The 25901-nt window shown below is 36.8% G+C and overlaps 1 protein-coding gene across 5 annotated transcripts in view; it reads left to right on the forward strand.

Annotated features, from left to right (window-relative positions):
* The window catches only part of DIS3L2 (DIS3 like 3'-5' exoribonuclease 2), a 321790-nt gene that overhangs the window by 56236 nt on the left and 239653 nt on the right, over positions 1 to 25901 (forward strand). For 4 of the 5 annotated variants that reach the window (XM_064485261.1, XM_064485263.1, XM_064485264.1 and 1 more), the window contains exon 5: positions 2213 to 2314. In XM_064485261.1, the coding sequence (XP_064341331.1) occupies positions 2213 to 2314 (102 nt within the window). Of the gene's footprint in view, positions 1 to 2212; positions 2315 to 18859; positions 18956 to 25901 lie in introns of those variants that run through there. The other variant, XM_064485265.1, reaches the window with a different exon arrangement.

The following is a 25901-nucleotide window of genomic DNA, read 5'->3' on the forward strand; positions in this document are numbered from 1 at the left end:
CCTAGGAAGTTTTCTGGGGCTACACTGCTTAAGGTGGGTTGTTTTTAAGTATGTGATTGAAGATGAAGGTGTCCACGCCTTGTGACATTCATGGGAGGGAGTTCATTTGCTCCTTAGTGAGAAGGGTGGACTGTGAAAATGCTTTATGAAGCTCACGTTACCTTCCTTTCCTTTTTTTCTTTGCTTTCTGCTTGGGTCTCCATAAAAACAATCACAATTTTAGGATTATTTGTTCTAGTTCTGCAAAAAATGTCATGGGTATTTTGATAGGGATCACATTAAATCTATAGATTGCTTTGGGTAGTATGGTCATTTTAACAATATTAATTCTTCCAATTCAACAGCATGGGATAGTGTTCCATTTCTTTGAATCATCTTCAGTTTCCTTTAGCAATGTTTTATAGTTTTCAGTGTATGAATCTTTCACCTCCTTGGTTAAGTTTATTCCTGGGTATTTTATTTATTTTGATGAGATTTTTAAGTGGAATTTTGTTTTAACTTTCTCTTTTTGATATTTCATTATTAGTCTAAAGAAATGCAGAACATTTCTATATATTAATCTTGTATCCTGCTACCTTGTTGAATTCATTTATTAATTTTAATAGCTTTTGTATGGAGAATTTAAGTTTCTCTATAGAGAGTATCATGTCATCTACAAATTACATGGAGCCACAAAAGACCCAGAATTGCCAAAACAATCCTGAGGAAAAAGAGCAAAGCTGGAGGCATAACCCTTCCAGACCTCATTCATACTACAAAGCTACAGTAATCAAAACAGCATGGTATTGGCACAGAAACAGACATATAGATCAATGGGACAGAATAGAGAGCCCAGAAATAAATCCACACACCTATGGTCAATTAATCTATGACAAAGGAGGCAAGAATATACAATGGAGAAAAGACAATCTCGTCAATAAATGGGGTTAGGAAAGCTAGACAGTTACACATAAATCAATGAAATTAGAACATTCCCTCACACCATTTATAGGAATAAACTCAAAAAGGTTTAAAGACCCAAGTATAAGGCATGATACCATAAAACTCCTAAAAGAGAACATAGGCAGAATGTTCCCTGCCATAAATCACAACAGTATTTTCTTAGATCAGTCTCCCAAGGCAATAGAAATAAAAGCAAACAAATGGGACCTAATCAAACTTAAAAGCTTTTGCACAGCAAAGGAAACCATCAACAAAATAAACAGACAGCCTAAGTAGGAGAACATATTTGCACCTGATGAGACTGACAAGGAGTTAATATCCAAAATACACAAACAACTCATACAACTCAATATCGAAAAAACCAAACAACCCAATTGAAAAAAGGGGCAGAAGACCTAAATAGACATTTTCAGACTCACAGAAACAGAAACAGACTCACAGACATAAAGAACAAATTTATGGTTATCAAAGGTGGAGGAGGGACAAATTAGGAGTATGGGATTAACAGATAACTACTATACATAAAATAGACAAACAGCAAGAGTTTACTGTATAGCACAGGGAATTATATTCAATATCTTGTAATAACCTATAATAGAATAGAATCTGAAAAAAATTAACTGAATCACTATGCTGTACACCTGAAACTGACACATATATACTATACTTCAATTAAAAAAATGAACCAACAATTTGCTCTTTTTGCCACTTCCCTGAGAGGAGTGTGACTTTGTTGGTTTCTTCCTGGAGAACCTAAATCCTGGGGCTGGTTGTTGCTCCTGCCCTTGATTGGTTTTCTTAGGGGGTTCTATGTTGTTTTTATTCTGTTTTCTTGCAAACTGTCTGTTTTTACCTTTTCTCTTAAAAAATTTTAGTTAGTGTAGAAAAGGTATCATCATGCTTTATTTTATTTAAAACAAAAAAGAATTACTGAAGGATTACTTATTCCTTTCTCATTTCAGTTGTGAAAGCATGCAATCCCAGTTTTTTTGCATTACGTGTTTTTGTTTGTTTTTGGCCTGCATATAATAGATCTTTTCTTATTTGGTGATGTTTTTAGCATTATGTTAACTTGCTTTTATGCGTCCATCATAATTTCTGTTAGTTCCAAAGAGACTGAGCTTCTTCTAGGTCTGTTTGTGGCCATATACTAGTGTTCCTGTCAAATCAATGCACAGATTGTAGAGTTTACAATTTTTAAACCAAGGAAGTAATTTTTGGTTCTATTCCTTGGTAGAGCTGAGCTCTTTTATTTCTCTCTCCAATCTAGGATGGTGATCGAGACATTTTTATTGATGGAGTCGTTGCTCGTAATAGAGCCTTGAATGGGGATCTGGTGGTTGTGAAGCTGCTTCCAGAGGAGCAGTGGAAGGTGAGTTAAATTTTCATTTTCTAATTATAGACTTCTTAGGGCCTTTTGCATTCCATAGTGCATCAGTGAGACATCATAAACTAAAGTGGTGACAGACCCCTAAGACCCTCGGTTGCCCCAGAAGCAGGCCTCAGAATGCTTGGATGTAGAAGCATCTGGTGGGCAGACATCTAATGATTTGGGTTGTCCTTGCTCCTCCCCTGCCTCATCCATAGAATAGGAATAATCACAGTACCTACTTCCTAGGTTTGTGATAGTATTAAATGAGAATACATTTAAAAATCTTAAAATAGTTCCTGACAATGGTAGCAGCTTAAGTTTTTATTATTTATTTTCCCCACTAACATGGGGAGTTCTACCTTATCTCAGAGCTTTATTGAGGTATAAATTAAATTTTTTATCTGATAGGGTAATAGTAATTGAGTTAGAGCTATGTGTCAGGAATTTGTAGAGTGTAAGGAAATTAGTAATGATCAAGATGGACATAGTTCTTGTCCTCATGGAGCTCTTAGTCTGGTGAGGAGTGCAGGTAGGAAGAGGCAGATACTACTCATACTTATACAAAATTAAGAATAATTTTGATTAAGCTGTGAAGTTATGTGTAGAATGTTTTATGAGAGTGAATTATCCTACTCTAGATCCACCTCTCCTCCATCTCCCCAGCCCCCACCTCTAGTTGCTGCCAATTGTGGATAGTCTCATTCCTTGATTCCTTGAAACCACGGCTAAGGGTTGACTCCAGATCCTAGCAACATAGACTTATTTAGGTCACTTCCTCTTTTCTTGAAAGCATCATCTAGCACAGTGTTGACCAGGTTTAAAAAGACAAGAAGAGTGCATTAAGTTCTGGTCAAACCAAAGGAAGTATTCCTAGAGGTCATTCGAGAGAGTTAATAGGCAGCATTATAGTAAAGATAAGCCAAAGAGGGAATAAGAAAGATGATGTCTTCTTTTGAAGTGAGAATGGATAGACTAGAAAGAAATAGAAGATTGGTTAGCAAGACGGGTATCTAAAGCTGACCAGAGCAGGTATGGGGTATTGACTCGTCAAAGAGTAGGAATGGCTGTGTTCAGTTTTAATTTCTTCTTAGACATTTTAATAGAGATGTTGAGAACATATGGAGGTCTAGATGGTTTCACTTACTGATGAATTTTACTAAATATTTAAGGAAGAAATAATCCTGAGTCTATAAAAGCACAGAAAATGCAAGAGGATACCTTTTCCAGCTCATTCTGTGAAGTCAGCATTGCCCTAATACCAAAACCAGGAAAAGACATTATAAGGAAAGAAAGCTACAGACCAGTACTCCTCACAAACATAGTTGAAAAAAGTCCCCAACAAAATATTAGCAAATAGAATTCAGCAATGTAGTAAAAGGATAGTACAACATGAGCAAGTGGGGTTTATCCCAGGAATGCAAGATTGGTTTAATATTAGAAAAGTAATTCTGTGTAATTCACCATATTAACAGGCTAAATTTAACTCCATATTTCAATCAAATGGCATCATTTTGATACAAAAATCCATTTGACAAAAGTCCACAACCATTTATGATAACTCACAGCAGACTAGGAATAAAAGAGGACTTCAGTCTGGTGAAGAATGTATCACCACTGGGTATGATGTTATAACTAACAAATGCAGAATGGTAAAAGACTGAATGCTTTTCCTCCGGTATTGGGAATGAAGTAAGAATGTCCCTTCTCATTCCTTTTATTCAGTGTTATACTGGAGATTCTAGTTAGTATGATGAAGCAATAGTAAAGAAGCATTTAGATTGGAAAGGAAGAAATAAAACTCTTTACTCTTAGACTGTGTGATCTTCTCTGTATAAAATCCTAAGGAATTTACAAGAAAAGTTACTAGAACTAATAAAATAAGTGAGTTTAGCAAGGCTGAAGGACAGAAGGCTAATATACAAAAATCCATTGTACTTCTGTAAACTAGCAATGAAAAAGTAGAAACTGAAAAATTTCTTAAAGTACCATTTTTAGTAGGATCAAAAATATGAGATACTTAGGGTTAAATGTGACCAAAGATGTGTAAGGCTATAAAACATTACTGGGAGAAATTAAATAAGGTCTCAATAAATGGTAAGAAATACTGTGTTTATGAATTAAAAAACTCAATATTGTTAAGTTGCCAGCTCTATTCAAAGTGATCTATAGATGAAGCACAATCCCAGACAAAATCCTAGGAGGCATTTTGTAGAAATTAACAAACTGACTTTAAGATTTATAGGAAAGGGCAAAGGACTTAGAAGAGCCAAAACAAAGTACAACAAAGTTGGAGGACATATATTACTTAATTTCAAGACTTACAAAGCTCTGGTAATCAAGACAGTTTGGTGTTACCAAGGTGGACATGTAGATCATTGGAAGATCAATGGTATGTAATAGAGATTCCAGAAATAGACCCATACATATATGATTGATTAATTTTCTACAAAGATGCCAAGATAATTCAGTGAGGAAAGAATATCTTTTCAACAAATGTGCTATTGCAATTGTGTAACCATTTGGAAAATAACGAACTTCAACCCTTACCTTGTACCAATAAGGAACTAACTAGAAATGAATCATAGATCTAAATGTTTGTGTAAAAAGTGTAACTTTTCTAGAAGAAAAGAGAAGAGAAAATTTTAATGACCTTAGATTTGGCAAATATTTCTTAAGCATAATATTAAAAATATGAAACATAAAAGAAAAAAATAAATTTTAAAATCAAAATTGTAATAACTTTTGCTTTTCAGTGGACAGTTACAAAAATGCACTCGCAAGCCGCAGACTAGGAGAAAATATTTGCAAAACATTTACCTCACCAAAAACTGTAATCTAGAATGTAAAGAACAAGTCAATAATAAACAAACAACCCAGTTAAAAACTGTATTAAAGATTTGAATAGATACTTTACTAAATAAGATATATGGATGGTAAATAAGCATATGAAAATATGCTCAACATAATTAGTCATTATGGAATACAAGTTAATAGCACAAAATATGAATACAGGAATCACTAGAATAGCTAAAGTTGAAAAGACTGACCATAAACAGTGTTGACAAGGATATTGAGCAACTGGAACTGTCATATGCTGCTGATGGGAATATAAAACAGTACAGCCGCTTTGGAAAACAGTTTGGCAGTTTCTTAAAACATTAAGCATATCCCTATCATATGACCCAGCCATTCCATTGCTAAATATTTACTTTAGAGAGAATAAAGCATTTGTTCCTGTAAATACTTTATATATGAAAGTTCATAGCATTTTTTTTGGTAATAGCCCTAAACTGAAAGCAACCCAAATGTCCATCAGCATGTAAACTAATTTTGGTATGTCTGTTCAGTGGAATACAACTCAGCTGTTTAAAAAAAAAGCAATAAACTCTTAACACATGCAACAACATGGTTGGATCTCAAAATAATTATGATGGATGAGAGAAGCTAGACAAAAAAAGAATATGCTGTGTATGATTTCATTATGTAAAACTCTAGAAAATGCAAACAGGTCATTGGTTGCCTGGTGTGGTAATAGGAGAGATGGACTACAGAGGGACCCCAAGGAAACTTCAGGGGGTGATAGACTTGTTCATTATCTTGATAGGATAATTTCATAATTGTATTTGTCAAGACCAATAATTTGTGCATTTTAAATGTATGTAGTTTATTGTATGTCAGTTATACCTCAATAAAACCATACAAAATACTGAAAATGAAACTAGCAAAAGAAGGTATTTGGACAGATGAGTCTGGAGCTCCAAGAAGAAATTGAACCTAAAGATGTAAATTTGGGAGCCATCAACATATATGAGGTGTTGAGACCACGTAGTGGATGGGATTACCTAGAGAGTGTAGCTAGAGAAAGGCAGCTGAATATTGAGTTCCTAAGGGAAGCCAACATGTAAAGGTCAACAAGAGGATCTCTTTAGAGCTCAGCAAAGGGGACTGCAGAGAGGCCTGTGCCCCTGATATATTGGGGGCATGAACCATGATGGTTAAATTTCAGCAGTGCATGATTGAGAGAAAAGGCTGATGCATCCTGAGGGTGTAGGGGGCAGAAGTCCAAGGAAATGGGTATCCACAAACTCAGGCTCTCATAGTCCATATAACCTGCTTGAATCTAGGAAGGCATTTTTTGATCTACCTTGTTGACTTTTTCAAACCTTTTGGTAAAAGGAAGCTTCATGGAAAGAACAGTATACCTTTAACCCTAAGTAAGGAGGAAGATGTTTAGTGAAATCTGTTCTCAGGATTAAGCATAGGAATCCAAGTCCAAAGAGGGCAGAGTCAGGAACTTTTGATGAAAACGTTTTGCCTGTGATTAGTAATGATCCTGATATATTATTTCTGCATTTTCCCACAGTGTAAAAACGTCCCAGTTAGCAATAAACTTCTTAAAATGCAAAAGGCCTCTCTTTATCCTCTGTGTTGTCTAGTCTGAACCTCTTTAGTAGCCAGTCTTATGGAGAGAAATATTGAAGGGGCTCGAGTGGACTGTGTCATCTTTCAAGTCAAAAGAAAAATAGGCTGAGTGCTTAAATCTTGGGTGCCGGGTGCTGGGTGTTGGCTGCTGGCTGGTACGTCAGAAATGGTGCTAGAGCTTATTTGATGGTTTTCTTGCCAGTACTTAAGACTTGTCAATCAGCATGGAAAGAGGAACTCTGGAGCCCCTCTTGCCTTTGTAGGCTGCGTTCAGAGGTATAAGCAGGTGGGCCAGGTATCTCATCAAAAATCATAGCTGTCACTGTTCTGTGTGGGAATGGGCAGCCCTGGGGTTTCTAGGTAGATGGGTAGAGGGAAATAGAGGGACTCAGAAGGCCAGTCAGTGTTCAGGAGTCTGGAGAGGAGATGATATTCATGAGGGAGATCTGCAGAGCAAAGCTGAGAGCTGTGTTTTGTCTGAGAAAGATGGATATGAGGATCCCTCATTAGAACTGAGGCCAATCCTATAGACCAGTGCTTGTCTCCACCATGCAAATGATTCACCACCTGGGTATTTAAAAAAATGCATATTAAAATTCAGTAGATCTGAGGTGGTGTCCAAAATTACGCATTTCTAACAAGTTCCCAGTCAACATTGGTGCTACTGGTTCTGGAACCATACTTTGAGTAATAGGGCTATAATGTGTGAGTCAGGAAGGAAAAAGAAAGAAGCAGCTAAGGAGCCTGGAGCTAAGCTCTCTGGACCCTGAATCTGAGACTTGATTGTCAGGAAGATAGTTGAGCAAGAAAAGTGAGCCTTAACAGTTGTGGCTGGGCCATGAAGTCGAGACTAGATTCTGAACCCTCTCTTTATGAATGACATCCTCTTGAGCAGGGATTGGCATGGATGCAGAAAAAAAGGCCTAGACTAGCAAGGAGGACCGTACCCTTTGAGTTGCTGGTGGGAGCAGAGGAGGGGAGACGACAGGGGCTGCTGTGGTATATGCATAGGCCCTCTTCAGCTTTCAGGTTTGAAATACAGAGGGTGGCTCAGGTTCCTTACTTGTTCCGTTTCCATGGAGCTCCTCAGGGTTTTCACAGTGGCTGCCTGACAGTTGCTTTTTACATTAAAGTCAGCCCCATTAGGTATGTCCCTTAGACCTCATTGGAGTAAGTATTTCACAGCTTCTCATTCTGAAGAGAGGATCTCTGTTGGCTGTAGCCCACCTGTGACAGTTGTTGGTGACAGGGTCAAACTAGAGAGAAGAGAATATTCCGACTGTCATCAAGAACCCCTGACATGTGGAATATAAACATCTCAAAACATACTGGCCAATTGTATTACAGGTTTGTTAGTACAAAAGCATATTGTTATCAAAGGAATCTGTAGTCAGTGGTGTGAGCAAATGTGAATTAATTAGATTATTCATCTTTGCTTCTTTATACTTGTTGTGCTTACTCCTCTTGGGTATGTAAACTACAGGGCCTTTGGAGTTTTAGAAGAACAACAGTTCTTTTAGCTGTAATAGTAAACAGTTTATTTCACAGCATTTTTTTTTTTTTTTTTACAAAATAGATAGCTGTGAAAGTATCAAGCTGTGAAACAACAATAAAAAAATAATTTGCTCTTATATAACAATTTTAATTTCAGAATTCTTCCATGCTTTTAGTGTACGTGTATGTATATATATGTATGTATATGTATTTTTTTATTACAGACATCTAATGACATCTAATGAAGGATAGTTGAGGCAAATGAGAGTTTCTTCACTTTGTCAATTGAGGAATTAAGTGATTGGTTTGAGAACCTGGGAGTTTTTGGCAGAGCCAGGGAGTAGAATCTCTATCTTTTGACTTGGCTTAATATTCTTTCCTTATGGTTTTCTTTCTGTTTTAATTTTATTATTATTATTATTTTTTGAGTGAGAGTGTATATATGTATTTTTCTAGGCTAAGGGTCTTTGGCTTTCCTCAGGTTTTCAAAGTGGAGGGACATGTCCCCCAGATGGTTAGAAGCCATTGGTCTTAATGATTCTGCCTGGAACAGTGCAGGGTACCTGGTGGCTTCTCATCCTCTACCCATCCTACCCTGTGCTCAATGCTAGAGGTACAAATTCAAATAGGACACATACTTTGCTCTTTCTGGTAGGCTGGATGGGAAAGGGTTGAGAACAATTGTAGTACGGCTTCCATGATAGAAAGAGAAATACATGTCGTTAATGGAACACTAAACTGAGAGAATTTGGCTCATGTATAACTGAAAAATTGTGCTCTACACTGGAATTTGACACAACATTGTAAAATGACTATAACTCAATAAAAAGAGTTAAAAAAAACCTGAGAGAATTGGGGAAGGTTTCATAGAAGAGGTTACCATAAACTATGGTTTGAAGGATGGGAATGGAGAAGGAGAGAGGTTTGGTTTTACTTTAGGATGAGAATGATTTGGGCTGAGAATTCCTTGGCAGGAGAGGATTATGAAAATGTGCACTTTCAAGGAGCAGCATATGAAGCAAGGCTCTCTCTTCCTGCCATGTCATTGGCTAAGTGTGGCAGCCCCTCAGCCAGCTCTCTTAGACCCGAATTCCTCATTGTTATCAGAAGCCCCCACTCCAGGGAAGACTAACATCCTTGACCCCCTTTTACTGAAGTTCACAGAATACTGCTCTTTGCTTTGCAAACTCTTCTAATTGCCATTTATTTGTTCTTAGCCCTGCTGCTTCATTTTTCTTTCCTTTCTCCCATCAAGTTCATCTTCATCTTTTTTGTTAACTATAATAAATTAATCCTATTATTTTACTTCCCTTGATACTTTAATACAGTACATTGCAAATAAGCATATATAAACTCTATGGATTCTGCTGCTGATTGCTAACTTTTTAGTGCTGCCTGTGTACTGGGAACTGCATTAGTGCCTCACACTATTCTTTAGTCTGTTGTTATCTCTGTCTTAATTTTGTGAATGAGAAACTGGAGGCTTAGTTTAAACATCTTATCTATTTAGGGAACATATAACTAGGAAGTGACAGAGTTGAGATTCAGATTCACATTTCCTCATTTCGTGATCTCATTGCTATTTGTTATTACAGATATACAAAGGAGAGAATTATTTGATCTGTAGAAAGATACTGTAAGGTATCATAAAAATCAAGATAAATCCAGAAAATAGTAATACATACTTTAGCATTAGGCAATATCTTGAGTTGCCATCGTGGGTAAAGAAGATGACTGTATCAATTGAAGTAACCAAAGGCCTAGTATTATTCTTAGAAGACAAACAATTTAGAAACAATTAGTTAGAATTTGAGCAAACTGAATGGTTGTATCCTAAGACTAGAGAAATACAGCTACTCAGGGCATTATGGAGGCAGGTGTTGGGAGTGTTCTACCAGACATCTGTCCTGCATTGTGGATCAGAAACAGAGAGCTAATCCAATTGTCAAGTCAAATCAAGAGCTACAGCCTGCTGGACAAGGCACAGAATTAAAGAGGTTATAGACCCATTTGCCATCCTGCCTTGTTGGCAACAGATCCCAAATTCATGGGGCTTATGATACAGATATTCAGAAGGCAGGTAGGCAGTTGTTATATAGGAGGTGGGTCCTTCCGGATCTTTGGACAGGATTTGGATCTCTAATTCCAGAGATGTGTGACTATCTTCTTATAAGCAGACTGGTAGAGGCAGCCACTAGGCTGGGAGTCAAGGATAGGATTTGATCCCTAAGCTAGGATTGGCTAGAACAGTACTGGAAGCAAGAACCAAAGCAGAAGAACAACCTTGAAAGCCAGAATTCTGGGCCTTTTTTGGCTTTACCAAAGGAGATTTAGGAACCCAGAGTTCAGCTCTGGTATCTTGGATCTGGGAGGTGGGTTAAAAGCTAAGGCTTCCTATAGGAGGAGCCAAAGCTATTTAAATATTACCTTCTTTGTTTGATTGGGAACTAGGGTGAGCAGCTTAGTTGATGCAGTCATAGTGAATGAAATCAGACTAAAGGAGGCTGATAAGAGCATGTTGAAATTAAATTAGGTAAAACAGTATGAACAGAAACTGACTAGCTAAAGAGTCAGAGTTGGATTTCAAGTGAAATTTCTTCTCATTGGAACTTAATTTTATTATTCTTTTGTCTGAATATTATAAATATGATTAAGACGACTGAAATAGATTTGATATATTGATACCCACTAGAAAATTATACTGCCATTTATTTATCACCCAGGTATTTGTTGAGCACCTGCATTGTACTGAGAGGGTACAGTGGGAATAGATCAAGCACTTTGTTAGATAAGTCTAAATTTCCCTTGGGACAGGATTATTTTACTTAACTTACAACAGAGCAAAGTTTATATATGAATTAAGAAAGGTGGAAGAGCAGAGACAATTATTCTATGTTTTCTAACACGTTGTACACTTACTAAAGAAACTTATTTTTATGCAGAATGCTAATACTTCAGCCAGGGAATAATACAAGTATGGATGGGTATTTTGGAAGAGATTGGCACTGAAATAAAGAAATAACTTTAGTTTGAAAGAATAAAGGAAGTGCTGATAGGAGTAACTACTCTTGTTCTAAATTAAATAAGCAACAAAAAAAAAATCAAAAGTGCATTTAATCCCTGATTTTCAGTGGCTATTCCAAACCTTCTTATGGTCACATGAAATTGGTCTAGTACAGTAAATTGTTTCCTTCAACAACTAACTTTTCCTTCAAGTGATTGTTTTAAAGTTTTGTCTTCCAAGTTCTTCTTTAAATATGCACCCATCATATTGGATTATATTTAATCCAATCTCTTATATAACCACTATCATTTTGGATTGTTCTCAATTCCAGTGGAATTAGGATTTCTTAGAACTGTTTGGTTTCTTGGCTTGCATGGCAGGCCCAAAAAAGACTTGGAAGGTACTTAATGATGGAAGGCAAGCTCTTCGGAGCCTCCACCCATAGCAGTATGGTAGGTAAGGTATATCTGCTACCATGATCAGATTTTCCCAAAATTGTTATATACACAAACCTATTTTTAACAATCATCTTTTCTTCTTCATTATTGCCAGCTCTGGGATCAAATGGTTCAGGTTCTTGCCTGCTTTAAACATGCCTTTAGATCTCTGTAATTCAAATTGAAATGTCTGAAATAAGGAGTGTATCATTTAACGATAGAGTAGTTTATTTGTGCTGGGAAACTCCCAATTAATATTTCAGGATTATTTGCTAGAAAACTAATTCATTCCTTCTTAACTCCATGGAGATGGTTTGGTGAAATTCACATTCACTGTAAGGAATGAGTTAATGTAGATAAAGTACTTACAGCAATACTGGCACATTATAAGTGCTCGAGAGATGTCAGATATTACTATTACTCTTTTCTGAAATAAGGACTGAGAGTTATAGTTTGGCCAAGATTGTACACTTGATCTCAGCCAAAAGTTCGGAAAGCGATGGACAAGATTGTATAATGACCTGAGTTTACTATTTCTGGCTCTTGAATTTACCACTGATAACATTTACTCATAGAAGACATGAAATGTTGATAGGAAATATTGACATAAACTGCTGGTGTCTTGGTATGCATTCCTTTGAGGTGTCTAAATTGCTGGATAGTTGCGTGGTAGGCAGGGTTATACTGTGGAATGGCATGGTTTATTTCTTACTTGTATCCTTTGCCCATCAGGATTATCTAAGGCTTTGTGATGTTCCAGAGCCCAGGCTGAATGGAATAGCTGACATCAGGACTTGTCCCCTTTTCTGTGTGTGGCAGAAGGAAACAGAGCCCTGTAGAAACACATTTAAAATCCCTTTGTCCAGAAGTGACTCCATTAGTCCTGCTCACTACTCATTGGCCAGAATGAGTCAGCTGGCCTTATTCAACCACAAGAGGGCCAAGAAATGCAGTTCTACCAAGTATCTGCAAGTAGGGATAGCAGGATAGCAGCTGGTGAACTGCACTAATGACTGTCACACTAGATTAATTAGATTCATTTTACATGACATTCCTGACTAGCCATCTGAAAAGTGTATGCCACTGGCCATTAGCGAGATTGCGCAAGTTTCTACATTACTTACTACAAATTCATCCCCACTAGTGAAAAAAGAATTCAGAAATACCTGAAAATGATCTAGATGGTATTTAAGATCGTCCTTAGTTATGTAATTCTTGCTTTAAAGTACAATGTGTGATACAAAATATATTTGGTGATCTTCACATTAAGTAGTTTTTGCAAGTGAAAAGCAAGGAAATTATGTTTTAAGGAAATGTATTGGCATTTATTTGGTAATATTTATAAACCATAAAGAGTTTAACATTCATAGCAGTATTTTGATATTGTTGCTTGCTATTGCTATTGTTGAATCTTTAATTTTTTCTTTTTTTTTAAATTGAAGTGTAGTTGCTGTACAATGTTATATGTTACAGGTGTACAGTATAGTGATTCACAATTTTTAAAGATTATACTCCATTTATAATTATTATAAAATACTGGCCGTATTCCCTGTGTTGTACAACATATCCTTGTAGCTTATTTTATACCTAGTAGTTTATATCTCTTACAATTTTTCACTTTTTATTAAACATTTTTCAATAGATACATCTTTTGTTTTATAGAAACTATGATTTAGGGCATATTCATAACTGTTTTATGAATTTAGGCAACTAGGAAGAGGAACTTGGTAGATTTGGAAAACTATAGATATTTTAGTATTTTGGAACTTAAAATGCAAGATAGAGATACTGGTAGGAGATGAAGCCAGGCTGGTAAATGACAGGTGAGGGGAGTCATTCATGAAATGCCTTCATACAGTGTAAAGCAGTTCTGCTGTTACCATTGTAGGTACTGGGGAGCCATTGAAGAATTTTGAGGAGGGGGCAATGTAGTCATATTTGCATATTAGAATATTATTTTGTTGGTAGGGTGGAGGATTTAAAGGAAAGGGGTAAAATTGGTGAGAGACTCTTAAGAAAGTTATTTAAGAGAGTCTCAGAGATAAAAGTCATGGTGGTCGTGTGGATTGTAAGGAGATGAATTTTAGACCGTTTAATAAGATAGAACATAGTGATTGGATGTAGGAGGCAGTGAAGGGAGAAGGAATAAGCTAGGATGACTCCTACATTTCAGGTTCAGGTAACTGGGAGAGTGATGGCACCATTTGCTGAGATAGGAAGGGGAACAGGGACAGGTGATAGGTTTGTTTGGACATGTTGAGTTTGATGCCTGGAGATGCATAGGTATATAGAGCCAGGAGGCAGTTTGATATTACGATTTGAAGTTCAGGAGTGAGATCTTGGCTAGAGGGTGAGATTTGGGTGACCTCAGTGGCACTTGAAAAAATTGCCTGGGGATATTTTATGGAGAGATGAGACCACTGAACATGGCATCTCAGGAATACCAGCACTTAATGGGCATGCAGAGGAAGAGGATCTAGTCCAGGAGACTGAGAAGTGGTGGCAAAGGAGGAAGGAGGCTTAGGCAGGGAACCAAGATAAGGGAGCATTTGAATGAGGAGGAGGCAGTCAACAGTGCCCTGTTGCTGATAGACCCAGTGAGGAATTTTACTGAGAAGTTAGATTTGGCTAATATGAAGCTATCTGTGACACTGATCAGAGCAGTTTTGTGGAGTAGAAAAGGCAGAAACCAAATCACAGTGAGTGAAGGAGTGCATGAAGGAGGCTGAGAAAGGGTAGTGATTCAAGGATGAGACACAAAGATGATGGTTACTTTTGATATGAGAGAAACTTTATTTAAATGTGGTATCTTAAGTCAAATTTCCTAGAGGCAGAACTTGAGATGGAGATTCTTGCCCAAGTAGTCTATTTTTCTGAAATAATGCAAAATTATTTAAAATTTAGTTAGTAAAATCACAACATAGATCAAAAGTTGGAATTTGAGAACAGGGTACAGAGAATGAGCTAGATTTAATGATAGAAGAAGTTGGGACTGGCTGGTAAGAGTGAATTGATAATGCAGAGCACAGAACCAAGGATGGAACAGGGAGGTGCTCCAGAGAAAGCCAGATCAGGTTTTAGGAGCAAATGCACTGGGGACAGTGGGCCAGGAGAAGGAAGATATTCTTATGGCGGTTTTGGGGAGCACAAGCACCTTCTAGAGTAGGAGTTGGCAAACCTTTTCTGTGAAAGACCAGATAGTAAATGTTTGAGGCATTATGGGCCATGTGGTTCTGTCATAATTTCTCAACTCTGCCATTGTAGCACGAAAGCAGCTGTGTTCTGGAAAACTTCACAGGCTAAAAATCCAGCTGCTTCTGTAAATGCAGTTTTTGATGGAAAGGAGAGCCTAGCGTGCTCTAAATCCTAAAAGTTGCCTGTTAGCTAGAGTGGAGGCTGTGAGAGGAAGAGTAATGGCAGAGATAACTCCTTGCCAGCCTTGTTGTGGGCTCCTTCTCATTGGGCACTGGCAAAAGCCAGTTGTAGACTTGAAGACCCAGGTGGTGCTGCATGAATGTTAAAATGAGCTGGATACTGTCATAATCCTTGGTGCATGGTCATGTCTTTTCCTGGAATCATTGGTGGAATGAGGTTTGGGATACACTGTGATGGAGACTCTTTGGTGTGTAAACACCATAGTCTCAGATACTTTGAGATAAGATCTGGTTATCTTTTGACAGTGAGGAGGTTGAGCCTTGGCAGCTGGATAAATTGCTTTTGGGCCTTCTGTCTGTCCTCTTCAGTACGTACTTGTGTATTCCTTTTGGGGTAATCTGGGTCCTTGCAACTCAAAATATGGTCTGTGTACCAGCAACATTGCAGAATCTCGGGCTCTCCCTCAAGATCCACTGAATGAGAATCTGCATTTTAACAAGATTCCCATGTGATTTGTATGAACATTTAATTTTGAGAAGCACTGATGTAGATGATTAAGGAATTAGGTGACTCCTCTATTCTTTTAAAATAAAAATTACTTGGGCACTATAGATAAAGGAGGAACATATATAGGACACTGCTATTATAGCTCGTCTTGGAGGAGAGTCATGAGTGCAGTGTTAACTTGTTGAGGCTTCAGAGTTTTGAAGTAATGATTTCCTTGTTTTAGCAGAATTAGACTCAGTACTCGCCCCAACCTCCTGCCACTTTCCCAATTAGCTGTAGCAAATGAAGGATAGAGAGATTGTTCCTATAGTTGTAATTGGAAAAAAAAAAACAGTTTTTGGAAAATAAATAGATTTCAGTCTATATCATGAACTATTTTTACGCCAGCAAGTTCTCTGTAATCCTCCTTCCCCCCATTTTTAGGATATCATTTTATAGTAAGTTCAAACAATCATGCTATTTCTTGTTTGCCTCCAATTTTGCTCATTTTTTTCCCTGAAGAATTACCTCTTTTGTGTTTAATGTTTTTATGATGCAGGCTTTCTTTTTTCTTGAATCACTAATTGAGTTCTGCTTTTAGGAGCTTGCAGCATGTTATAAAAGTCTTTTTGAAAAGTAAACTTACAGAATATTGAAAAATTATTTTAATGTACAGAATTTTGTATCTTGGAATAGTCCAGAGTTCTGTGAAACAGTTCCTAATAACTTGAGCATTATTGTTTTTATTTCTGCCCTCTTATGCTATTGTAATATCACATGCTATTGCATCAGATGGGATTAAAAAGAAAAAGAAGACTATAGCTTAAAAGGTAAAAAACTGGAAGAGGCAAATTTAAACAAAAGCAGTCTGAAATTGCTTAAATGTCTATATTTTAAGTTTATCTAAAGGATATACTGTTCTTTAATAAATAAGACACTCACATCAATAATTTATTATTTAAAATAGGATTATATTTTATCTGACATTTTCTTGACTTTGGTAAGAGAAATATTATGCCAAAAATTATTAATTTTTTTTTTAGAAATAAGTGTACTAGAAGTTATTTATGTTTAATGCTTAAAGTCTGAATGCACAAATCTACCAAAGTTTTTTTATTTAGATAAATTTCACATAAAATAAAACTCACATTTTATTCACTTAAAAGGTTGCAGTTCAGTGGTTTTAATATATTCACAATGTTCATCACCACTGTCTTATTCCAGAACATTCTCATCACCCCAGAAAGAAACCCTGTTCTCATTAAGTAGTTACTCCCCATTCCCCTTCCCCTTAGAACCTAGCAACTACGAGTCTTCTTTCTAATGCTATAGATTTTTCTTTTCTGCATTTCATATAAATGGAATCATACAATATTTCTCCTTTTTGGTCTGGGTTCCTTTACTTAGACCATGTTTTCAGGGTTCAGCTACATTGTAGCATGTATCAATACTTCGTTCATTCCTTTTTATGGCTGAATAATACACCACTGTAAGAATATACCAAGTTTTGTTTATCTTTCCATCAGTTGCTAGACATTCGGGTTGTTTTCACTTTTTGGCTATTATGAGTAGTCCTGCTATGAACACTCATGAACAAATTTTTGTGTGAACCCATGATTTCAGTTCTCTTGGGTACATACCTACCAGTAGAAGTATTGGGTCATATGGTAATTCCAAGTTAAACAAAAATAACTTTTTGTAATATAGATCACTAAAATATACTGTCCTCAGACTTTTCTGACCCAAAAGCAATTAGTCTCTGTAAATATACACACACAATTTTAGCTCTGTCCATTAAAAACTTCATAAGGACTGTTAATCTCCACAGTGGGAGAAAATATGTGCAACACATCTATCCAACAAAGGGTTCATATGGTCTAGAGTTTATAAAGAATTTTCACAAATCATTGAAAAAAACAGACAAGAAATGGAAAAATGGGCAAAGGACTTAAACCCTTCACCAAAAAAAGGATATCTAAATGGCCAATAGATTTATGAAAAGATTCTCGGCTTCATCAGTTATCAGTGAAGTATAAGTGAGAACCATGATGCATTTCCTTGATAACCTACCTAAAGTGCTAAATCAAAAAGGGCAGACAGTAAACACTAAAAGTTGGTGAGGTGTAAAGTAACTGGAACTCTCCTACACTGCCAGTGGGAATGTCAGTCAGCCTAGCCACTTTGAAGAACTGCTTGGTATCATCTGCTAAAAGCTGCAGATACCCTATGATCCAGAAGTTCCATTCCTAGGTATATGTTCAACAGAGTATATTTGTGCACCAAAAAACATGTTCATGAATCATCAAAGTAACATTATGTAAATTAGTCCCAAATGGAAGCCACCCAAATCTTCATCAGTAGTAGCATTGTTGAATACATGGCTGTACATGTATGCAATAGGTTATTATATAGCAGTAAGAATGGATGGACTACAGCTGTGTGCACCAATTAACTATGAAACTCACAAACTTTGAGCCTAAACACAAAAGAATATTTTTATTATTCGTATAAGCATGTGAAACTATTTTATGGTTTTGTCAGGGTGTTTGTTCTTGAAGTAGTAGTAGCTGGAAGGGTCAAGAAAGTGGTTTCCAGCGTGTTGGTTCTGGTAGGCAGAATTCTAAGATGGCTCTCAAGAGCCCCCTCCTCTGATATACATACCACATATGATCCTCTCCTGTTAAGTGTGAGTGGGACCTGTGAATATGATGGGATATTATTTCCATAAGTAAGTCACATTATTTGGCAAAGGTAAAGGGATTTTGCAGATGTTATTGAAGTCCCTAATCAATTGGTTTTGAATTAATCAAAGGGAGATTTTTCCTTATGAGCCTGACCTTATCAAGTGAGCCCTTTAAAAGAAGGTCTAGAGGTCAGAGATATTCTTTTGCTGGCCTTAAAGATGCAGGCTGCCATGAGTTCTGTAGTTGCATGGAAAAATTCTATTCAGATCCTATTTTTAAATTGGATTTTTTTTGCTGTTGAGTTATATGAGTTCTTTATATATTTTGGATATCAATCAAGGAAAGCATCAGATATATGATTTGCAAATATTTTCTTCACAATTTTTAAAGATTATATCCCATTTATAATTATTATAAAATGCTAGCTATATCCCCTGTGTTGTACAATATATTCTTGTAACTTATTTTATTTTATACATAGTAGTTTGTATCCTAATCTCCCATCCTTGCCCTTCCCCCTTTCTCTTTCCCCACTGGTAACCACTAGTTTCTTACCTGTATCTGTCTCTTTTTAACTTCTTTATTTTGAAGGTGATAAAACTGGGACATGTTTCAGGTTAGGAGTGGTGTGACATGCTTCAAGTTAAGTATAGAACAGCAAATCCAGTACCTTAGTTCTTGAGGACTCTACTTCTATGACCATTTCTTCCTATCACAAACCTTCTGGAATCCCAAGGATGTAAGTGCACATCATTTGGTTGTTATGTTGTGGCTGCAGTTTGGGTCGGGATGGTGGGTATTGAGAGTAGGTGGTAACTTATTCTGGTTCTAATTAGAGGTATAAGCTGATATGAAGATATTAGGGAGGTGCAGGGGAGATATTCATTTAGCCACAGATGTCTACTATGCCTGTGTTTATGCTGTGCCTTGGGATGTCCTTGTCACAGATTTTCTTTGTTTTGGGTATCTACTTCTCAGAAATGGCTTCCTACTGTTCCAAGTTTTCTAAGACTCATGCTGGTTTACAACTTTCCTCTTCCTTGAATTAGTATGAACTTAGATACTGCCCCTGCTTTTCCTGAGTGTGTGGAAACAGGAACTGGACTCTCTCTTTGTATGGGTGAATGAGTGTAAAGACAGGTTGAAGTCAGTCATTGATCACAAAGAATCTTTGGGGTAAAATGTCCACAGATTGAAATACTAAGTGGTTTAAGAAAGCATTTGGAAATTAAATGTACTTGGTATGGCAAGCAAATGCATGTAAACATGTTGATCCATGAAACATTTTTATTTGTTCCTATTTTTGAAAATAGCTTTATAACTTACGGCTTTCTCTTTTTTACATCTCTGATCCAGAGTTCATAGTACTGTAATTTGGAAAAGCTAGAAATATTAAAATTTCAAGGGTAATGCATCTCTCAGTATTTCCATTATAAAATGCAATTTTAAAGGGTTTAGAAGTCAGCTATAAAAATTTGTTCTTGGCTGATACTTTGTATACAAAAATCTCTGCCCAGGATAATTTTCAGAAGAATTTTTGCAGTGGCAATAAACTGTGAGGTTATATGGCAGTACCAGCTTACATTGAACTCATTTTTAATGGTTCTATCAAAGTAGGGGAAAGATGACAGGTTTTAAAATGATTCAAATAAAACAGTATGAAAATTATGTTTCTAGCCTTGTACTTTCAGAAAATTTTGGTTAAGAAAATGTTACTCTACCATCAGAAACTCACCATTGACTTAAGTATCAGAAATAATAGCACCCCCAAATCCAGCATAAGCCCCAATCTAGATGACTTGAGAATAATTCTTTTAAAACCAGATTTTAGCAACTGATTTTGGAAGTAGTATTTGGGCCTTCTCAGTGACTGTGTAACCCCACGGAAATTCTTTTGGGCCCCACTTTTTAAAAAATAGCTTTCTGTTTGGTACCTGAGCTTAGCTTTCTGCAAAGCAAGGAAGGAAGTGCTAATGGGAAAGTCAAGACATATTTCTTACATGATTGAGACGTACCCAGTGAAGCTGAAGATCCTCTTGTTAATTCTTCCCAAAGTTTTGGGTAGGTGTTAGCTTGAAAAGATCAACCACAATGTAAATAAGCTCCTTGCTCTTATAGTATTATGAAAATGTGTGCACATACAATTCCACTGCAGTTTACAGCCTGTGGCCAGGTTTCTTTTTTTATTCTTTTCTACTTCTTCCTCAAAGTTAAATCTCATAAGCAGATTTCCTTAGGGATAATTTTGTATGTGGTAGCCAGACTGGTCTCAAAAGAGTGTCAGCTTCTGAACCTTGGAAGTACAGTTCTTGTGCATAGAGCCCATGGGAACATTTGAGGTCTTATCAGTTTGAAATGAAACTTGACTATATGTGAAATATGAATTGGAAATGATATTGGATGATATATAATTGTTCAGAAATGTAGTCTCCGTGGTGGATAAGGAACCACCTCACTTGTGAAAAACTCTCCCTGCCTTACTGTCTAAAGTAATGATGCTATACCATGCTTTGGGTCAAACAGGGTAAAAACAGCAAAATCAACAAGAAAAAACCCTGTAGTTTTTGCTCTTAAAGAAAACAACTTTCTTAGACAAATTATTTTAAAAATCAGGTCAGTGTTCACTCAGAGCTCTTAGGAAATTTGCTTTAGATTCTTAGGGTTGTCTTGTCTACCTGTTGGGTCCTCCAGCTCTCAGTGTGCTGAGGTAGAAGAAAGCCTGCTTTGGCTTCAGAGATTGAGGCATGTTGTTTCTCTGGAGTCATCTCTGATGAAAGGCCACTTCTCTGTCCTTGCCTGGTCCAGTTTTAGGTGGCTTGTTATAGGGGAGAGACAGGTGCTCATGCATCTTAAAAGGGAGAGAAGGGTACTACCATACCATCGAGGAAGTGTTTGAATTCACAATTCCTGAAAGTGGGTATGTTTAGTACAGAGATGCTTTTTGGGAAAGAGCAGATTATGCCAGAGGAGTAATCTGTTACTATCGTTATTTTGTCCCATTGCCCCAGATTTGGCCAGTGGAAGCCCCCTAAGATGGCTCCTGTGTTTTTTTTGACATGTTCTTATCATTCTTTGAACACTTTATTTTCTGGAGCTGTTCCAGCCTTATCTTGTACTTTCCCTGTGAATTTCCCTGGAATTACTCATTTTCTCAAGAATCCCTGCCTGGTACCTTGAAGTGGAGAAATTCAGATATTCCCAAGGCCTTTTAGTGAAGAGAGCTAAGAAATATATGTATATGTATTTGCTCATATCTCTATGCCTGCCTGCCTGCTTGCCTTCCTGTCGGTCTACCTACCTATCTTGAAAACTGTCAGTTTACTCTGAAAGCTCCAGTTCCAGTGCAATACCACAGGGTTTCTTATAGTTTCTCCTTTTCCATATTTGTAACTCCCTTCTCTAATGATGAGAAACCTGGCTCTTATTGTCCACATATTTACTTATTTTGCTCATCCCTCTTTGTAACCAATATGCTGACATTGCTGGCCTGCTATTCCACTAGGTCACCTTTCTGGCTCAGGCTTCAATCTCTGCTGCTGCTACCTCCTCACTAAGATTGTGATTTTTCCATCATTGTACCTTATTATTTCTGAGCTTGGGTTCTTTTTAAAGTTGGGAGTTCTATCTTTTCTACATAGACTCCTATAGCCAGTTGATCAGTGTCACTTGGTGTACAAGGTCCTCAGCTCTACTTGTGTTCAGAGTATTACTTCTATCTTGATACCTATCTTGATGGCTGTCTTTCTTTCTTTTAAGCATCAGGTTGAGAAAAAAGAAAAGAAATAAAACAGTGTATGTGTGCATGCATGTGCATTTTAAGGTACTCTGGATGACATTCAGAGCTCTCTTTGTCAAGGAAGAGCTCAGTCTTCCTTTGTGGAGTGTGTGTGTGTGTGTGTGTGTGTGTGTGTGTGTGTGTCTGTCTGTCTGTCTGTCTTCATAAGCTTTCAGCTCTGCTGTACCTGTCTACTTGTTGTCCTGCAAACATGCCTGCTTCCTGGACTTTTTCTATATCATCTTTTTCATCAGTGTCCATCCTCTTGACTCATGCTGTTACCACCATCCTAAGCCCTTCCTTGGTCATCTCAGCAGGAAGCAGTCATTCTTTTTGTTGGAGCCTCTACCATTCAAAGATATTTACTTCTACTTAAAGATATTTGGGAATGTGCTTTGTGGGTCCTACTTATTTCTGGGTATCATATAGGCCAAAACTACTTATGATATTTTTGAAAGTATTTTGTTAACTATTAAGGGTCACCTCACTGTAAGGTTTAATGCCTAATAGATGCCTTGCACATTATAAGATTTTAATAAATGCTTATTGGATTTTGAATTTTGTCAGAATGAAAAGTATTTGGCATTTTTCAGTTGATGACTTTGGCTCATACTTTCAGATACTTTAATTTGAGTTTTTGCTTTCCTCCGTATATAGATGCTAAGCTTGTTTGGCTTGGGTACAAAAGAGATTAATTTGGTTCCCATATTTACATATAGTAAAATTCACCCCCTTTAGCATCTAATTCTATGAATTTTGAAACATATATAGACTTATGTAACTACTACCACAGTCAAGATAGAAAATGGTTTCATCCTATCCACAAATTCCCTTGTGTCCCTTTTTAGTCAACACTTCCCCTAACCCCACAGCCCCTGCCAACAACCAATCTGTTTTATGTCCCTATGGATTTGCCTTTTCCAGGAAGTCATATAAATGGAATTATTTTGGGTCTGGCCTTTTTCTATTAGCATAATGCATTTGAGGTTCATCCATGTTGTTTAGTGTTGTTGAATAGAATTCTACTGTATTGATTTTCCAAAGTTTGTTTATCCAGCCACCAGCTGAAAGATATTTGGGTTATTTTCAGCTTTTAACCATTAAGAATAGAACCGCTATGAATTTTGCTATGTCTTTGTATGAACATATGTTTTTATTTCTCTTGGTTAAATATCTAAAAAGTGGAAATGGTGGATCATATGGTAAACGTATGTTTGTCTTTGTAAAAAACCATGAAGCTGTTTTTCAAAGTAATTGTACCGTTTTTCACTCCCATTAAAAATGTATGAGAGATTCATTTTCTCCACATCCTCAGCAGGGTATAATATTATTATTTTAACCATTCTGGTGGGCATACAGTAATATTTACTTTTTGTTTTAGTTGTTTATTATCTTCTGTTTTGCATTTTCCTGATGACAAAATGATGCTGAGCATTTTTGTGTGTGTGTGCTCATTGACCATCCATATATATTTAGTCTTTTCTGAGGTGTCTATGCAAGTCTTTTACTCACTTTTCAACTGGTTTGTCTTTATATTAATGAATTGTAAGACTTTATATGATATGGGTATATATGTATTTCATATCTTCTGTGTTCTTACTAGGTTTTTTTGTCTAGTTTTTTTTTTTTTACTGCTTATTTGATAAATATCTATGATTGGGGGTTTGTTTACTTTTTCCCTTTACTTTTGTCAACTTTTGCTTCATCTAGTTTGAAGCTTTTTTGTTAGCTGCATGTACATCTATAATCTTTATATCTTGCTAATGCATTGACTTTTATTAACATGAAATGATTCTCTTTGACCCGGTAATGCTTTTTTGTCTTGAATTCAACTTTGTTTGATATTAATATAGCTAATCCAGTTTTATAAGAGTGTTTTCAAAGATGGGAAGTGATAGAGAACATTTGTGTAGTAATATGAGAAAGGTTTATTATGGAGAGAGAGGGGGCAATGAAATAATGGGAGAGAAGGTACTACTCAATGAGTAAAGCCCTTTAGGCAAGAAATAGTATTCAAAGCTGGATCACACTCTCTCTGTGGTTTGAGGTGGGAAGAAGGAAAGGATTGTTGCAGATACAAGTCAGTTTTTTTAGAGTTGGCCATACCTTAAATCTGTTTTAAAAATCTAGCAATAGGTGCAGAGTTTATAGTGTGCCAGCAACCACTAATCAAACGTGGTTTCAGTTTTTATTATCAGTACATAAGTGCAGTAGTTTGAGTGTTGGCTGACTTTTCAGATAATTGTGGTTAATCTTCTTACTATAAATTGGCTGTATGGAGTATCCTTAGGCTCTGGGATTGTGGCCTTTATATTAATGTCCTGAATATCCCTTGCTCTGAAAATTTTTTATTGTAAACTGTCTGGTTTTATGAAATGGTCTAAAAATTGAGCTTATTTTCTGTGAGATCGAGGATTTGTGTCTCAAGGATGTGAAATTCATTTTGCTGCAGATGATGTGATGTGAAGGAATCTGAGGTCAGATAAGCTAAGTCTCTATACATGTAAAAATAATCAGATGCAAATAAACTTTAACATGTACTTTACATCCTTGAGCATGTTATTTAAACTTTTAATGTTGTTCTCTTTTCTGAATGATGTTACATTCTTGCTTTGATTCCATGTCAAAAGTTAGGATTCTAAAAGGAGAATGATCTTTGATTCATGGAAACAGTTGGAAACTGTAGGCTTCTCTATGAATAAAAATACAAATAATTGTTTTAAAAAGAACCCCACTTTGAGCATTTCTAAGGAGACTTCAACTTTGTCCTTTACTAGGACTGAAAAACTGGCCATATTCCATAGTGATTGATTCAGGAATGGGCATGTGACCCAAGTCAACTCCAGCAGTGTGGTCCTGAGACTTTTTTGCAAAACACCTAGATGGAAGTTTTTGTGTTTTTTTCACTAGGGTCTCTAAGAGGATATATTCTGGAGCTACTAGAATCCTTCTTGACATATGAAGAGAGGGTGCCCTGGTATTAGAGCTAATGTAAGGAAATCTGAGCCTGTGCACATGTGAGTGCACGCACGTGCGCTAGCACACACACACACATACATACAAACGTCAGATGGGCCTCTCAATCTGATCAGATTGACCCAATTATATAAGCTAATCAATTACTTTAAAAAAGCCAATTTAAGTTAGTTTTTTTGTCTCTTGCAACTAAAACAGTCATTATTAATACATTGATTATGCTTTAGAAACTTAAGTCAAAGTGCAGTAAAGAATAAGGTTCCAAGAAGAGCAACCACTGTGTACAGAGTTACGTGTACTTGTGTATATACTTCCACTAAATCTCAACACTTACCTGTTTCTTCCTCCCAGGAACTCTGTTTTTGGAAGTTCTATCCAGTTCTTGTCTGTCTCTCTGTCCCCCCAGCACCCTGGGTCTCTCTGTCTCGGTCTCTGTCTCTCTCGAACTATTCCCTGAGGTTTGCTTCTATTTAGCTTCTTGCCTGACTTCACTTTATCTGTTCCTGAGTTTCAGAACTTGATGTGATATTCTTCCAAATTATCTTCCCTACCTCTCTGCTCATTTCTGGCATCAAAATATTGAATACCTTGCTATGGAGTTTAGTTAGATTCTGCTGTGTTCTGTGAACTGTCTCTCCTCTAAGGGGAAGCACACCTGCTTCTTACACCTACTTCTTGGTGATCAGGTACAGAGGCTTGGTTGTATCAGGGTGAGGTGTGGTTAGTTAGTTTCTTGTGGTTGCCATGCAGAAGAGGAGAGAAGGCATATGTTACAGGACACCAGAATTCTGTTTCAAGTCCTGTGATCTCTTAGGAACACTGTCCAGAGACCCTAAAGCCGGAGTCGTCAGACTTCTGCACTCTTCCTCTCCTGCAGTCTAACCCTGGTCTGCACAGTGGAGGGCCCCTTGATGCAGATCATTTCTCCAAGAGC

The sequence above is a fragment of the Camelus dromedarius genome, chromosome 4, assembly GCF_036321535.1.
Source record: "Camelus dromedarius isolate mCamDro1 chromosome 4, mCamDro1.pat, whole genome shotgun sequence".
Classification (NCBI taxonomy): Eukaryota; Metazoa; Chordata; class Mammalia; order Artiodactyla; family Camelidae; genus Camelus; species Camelus dromedarius.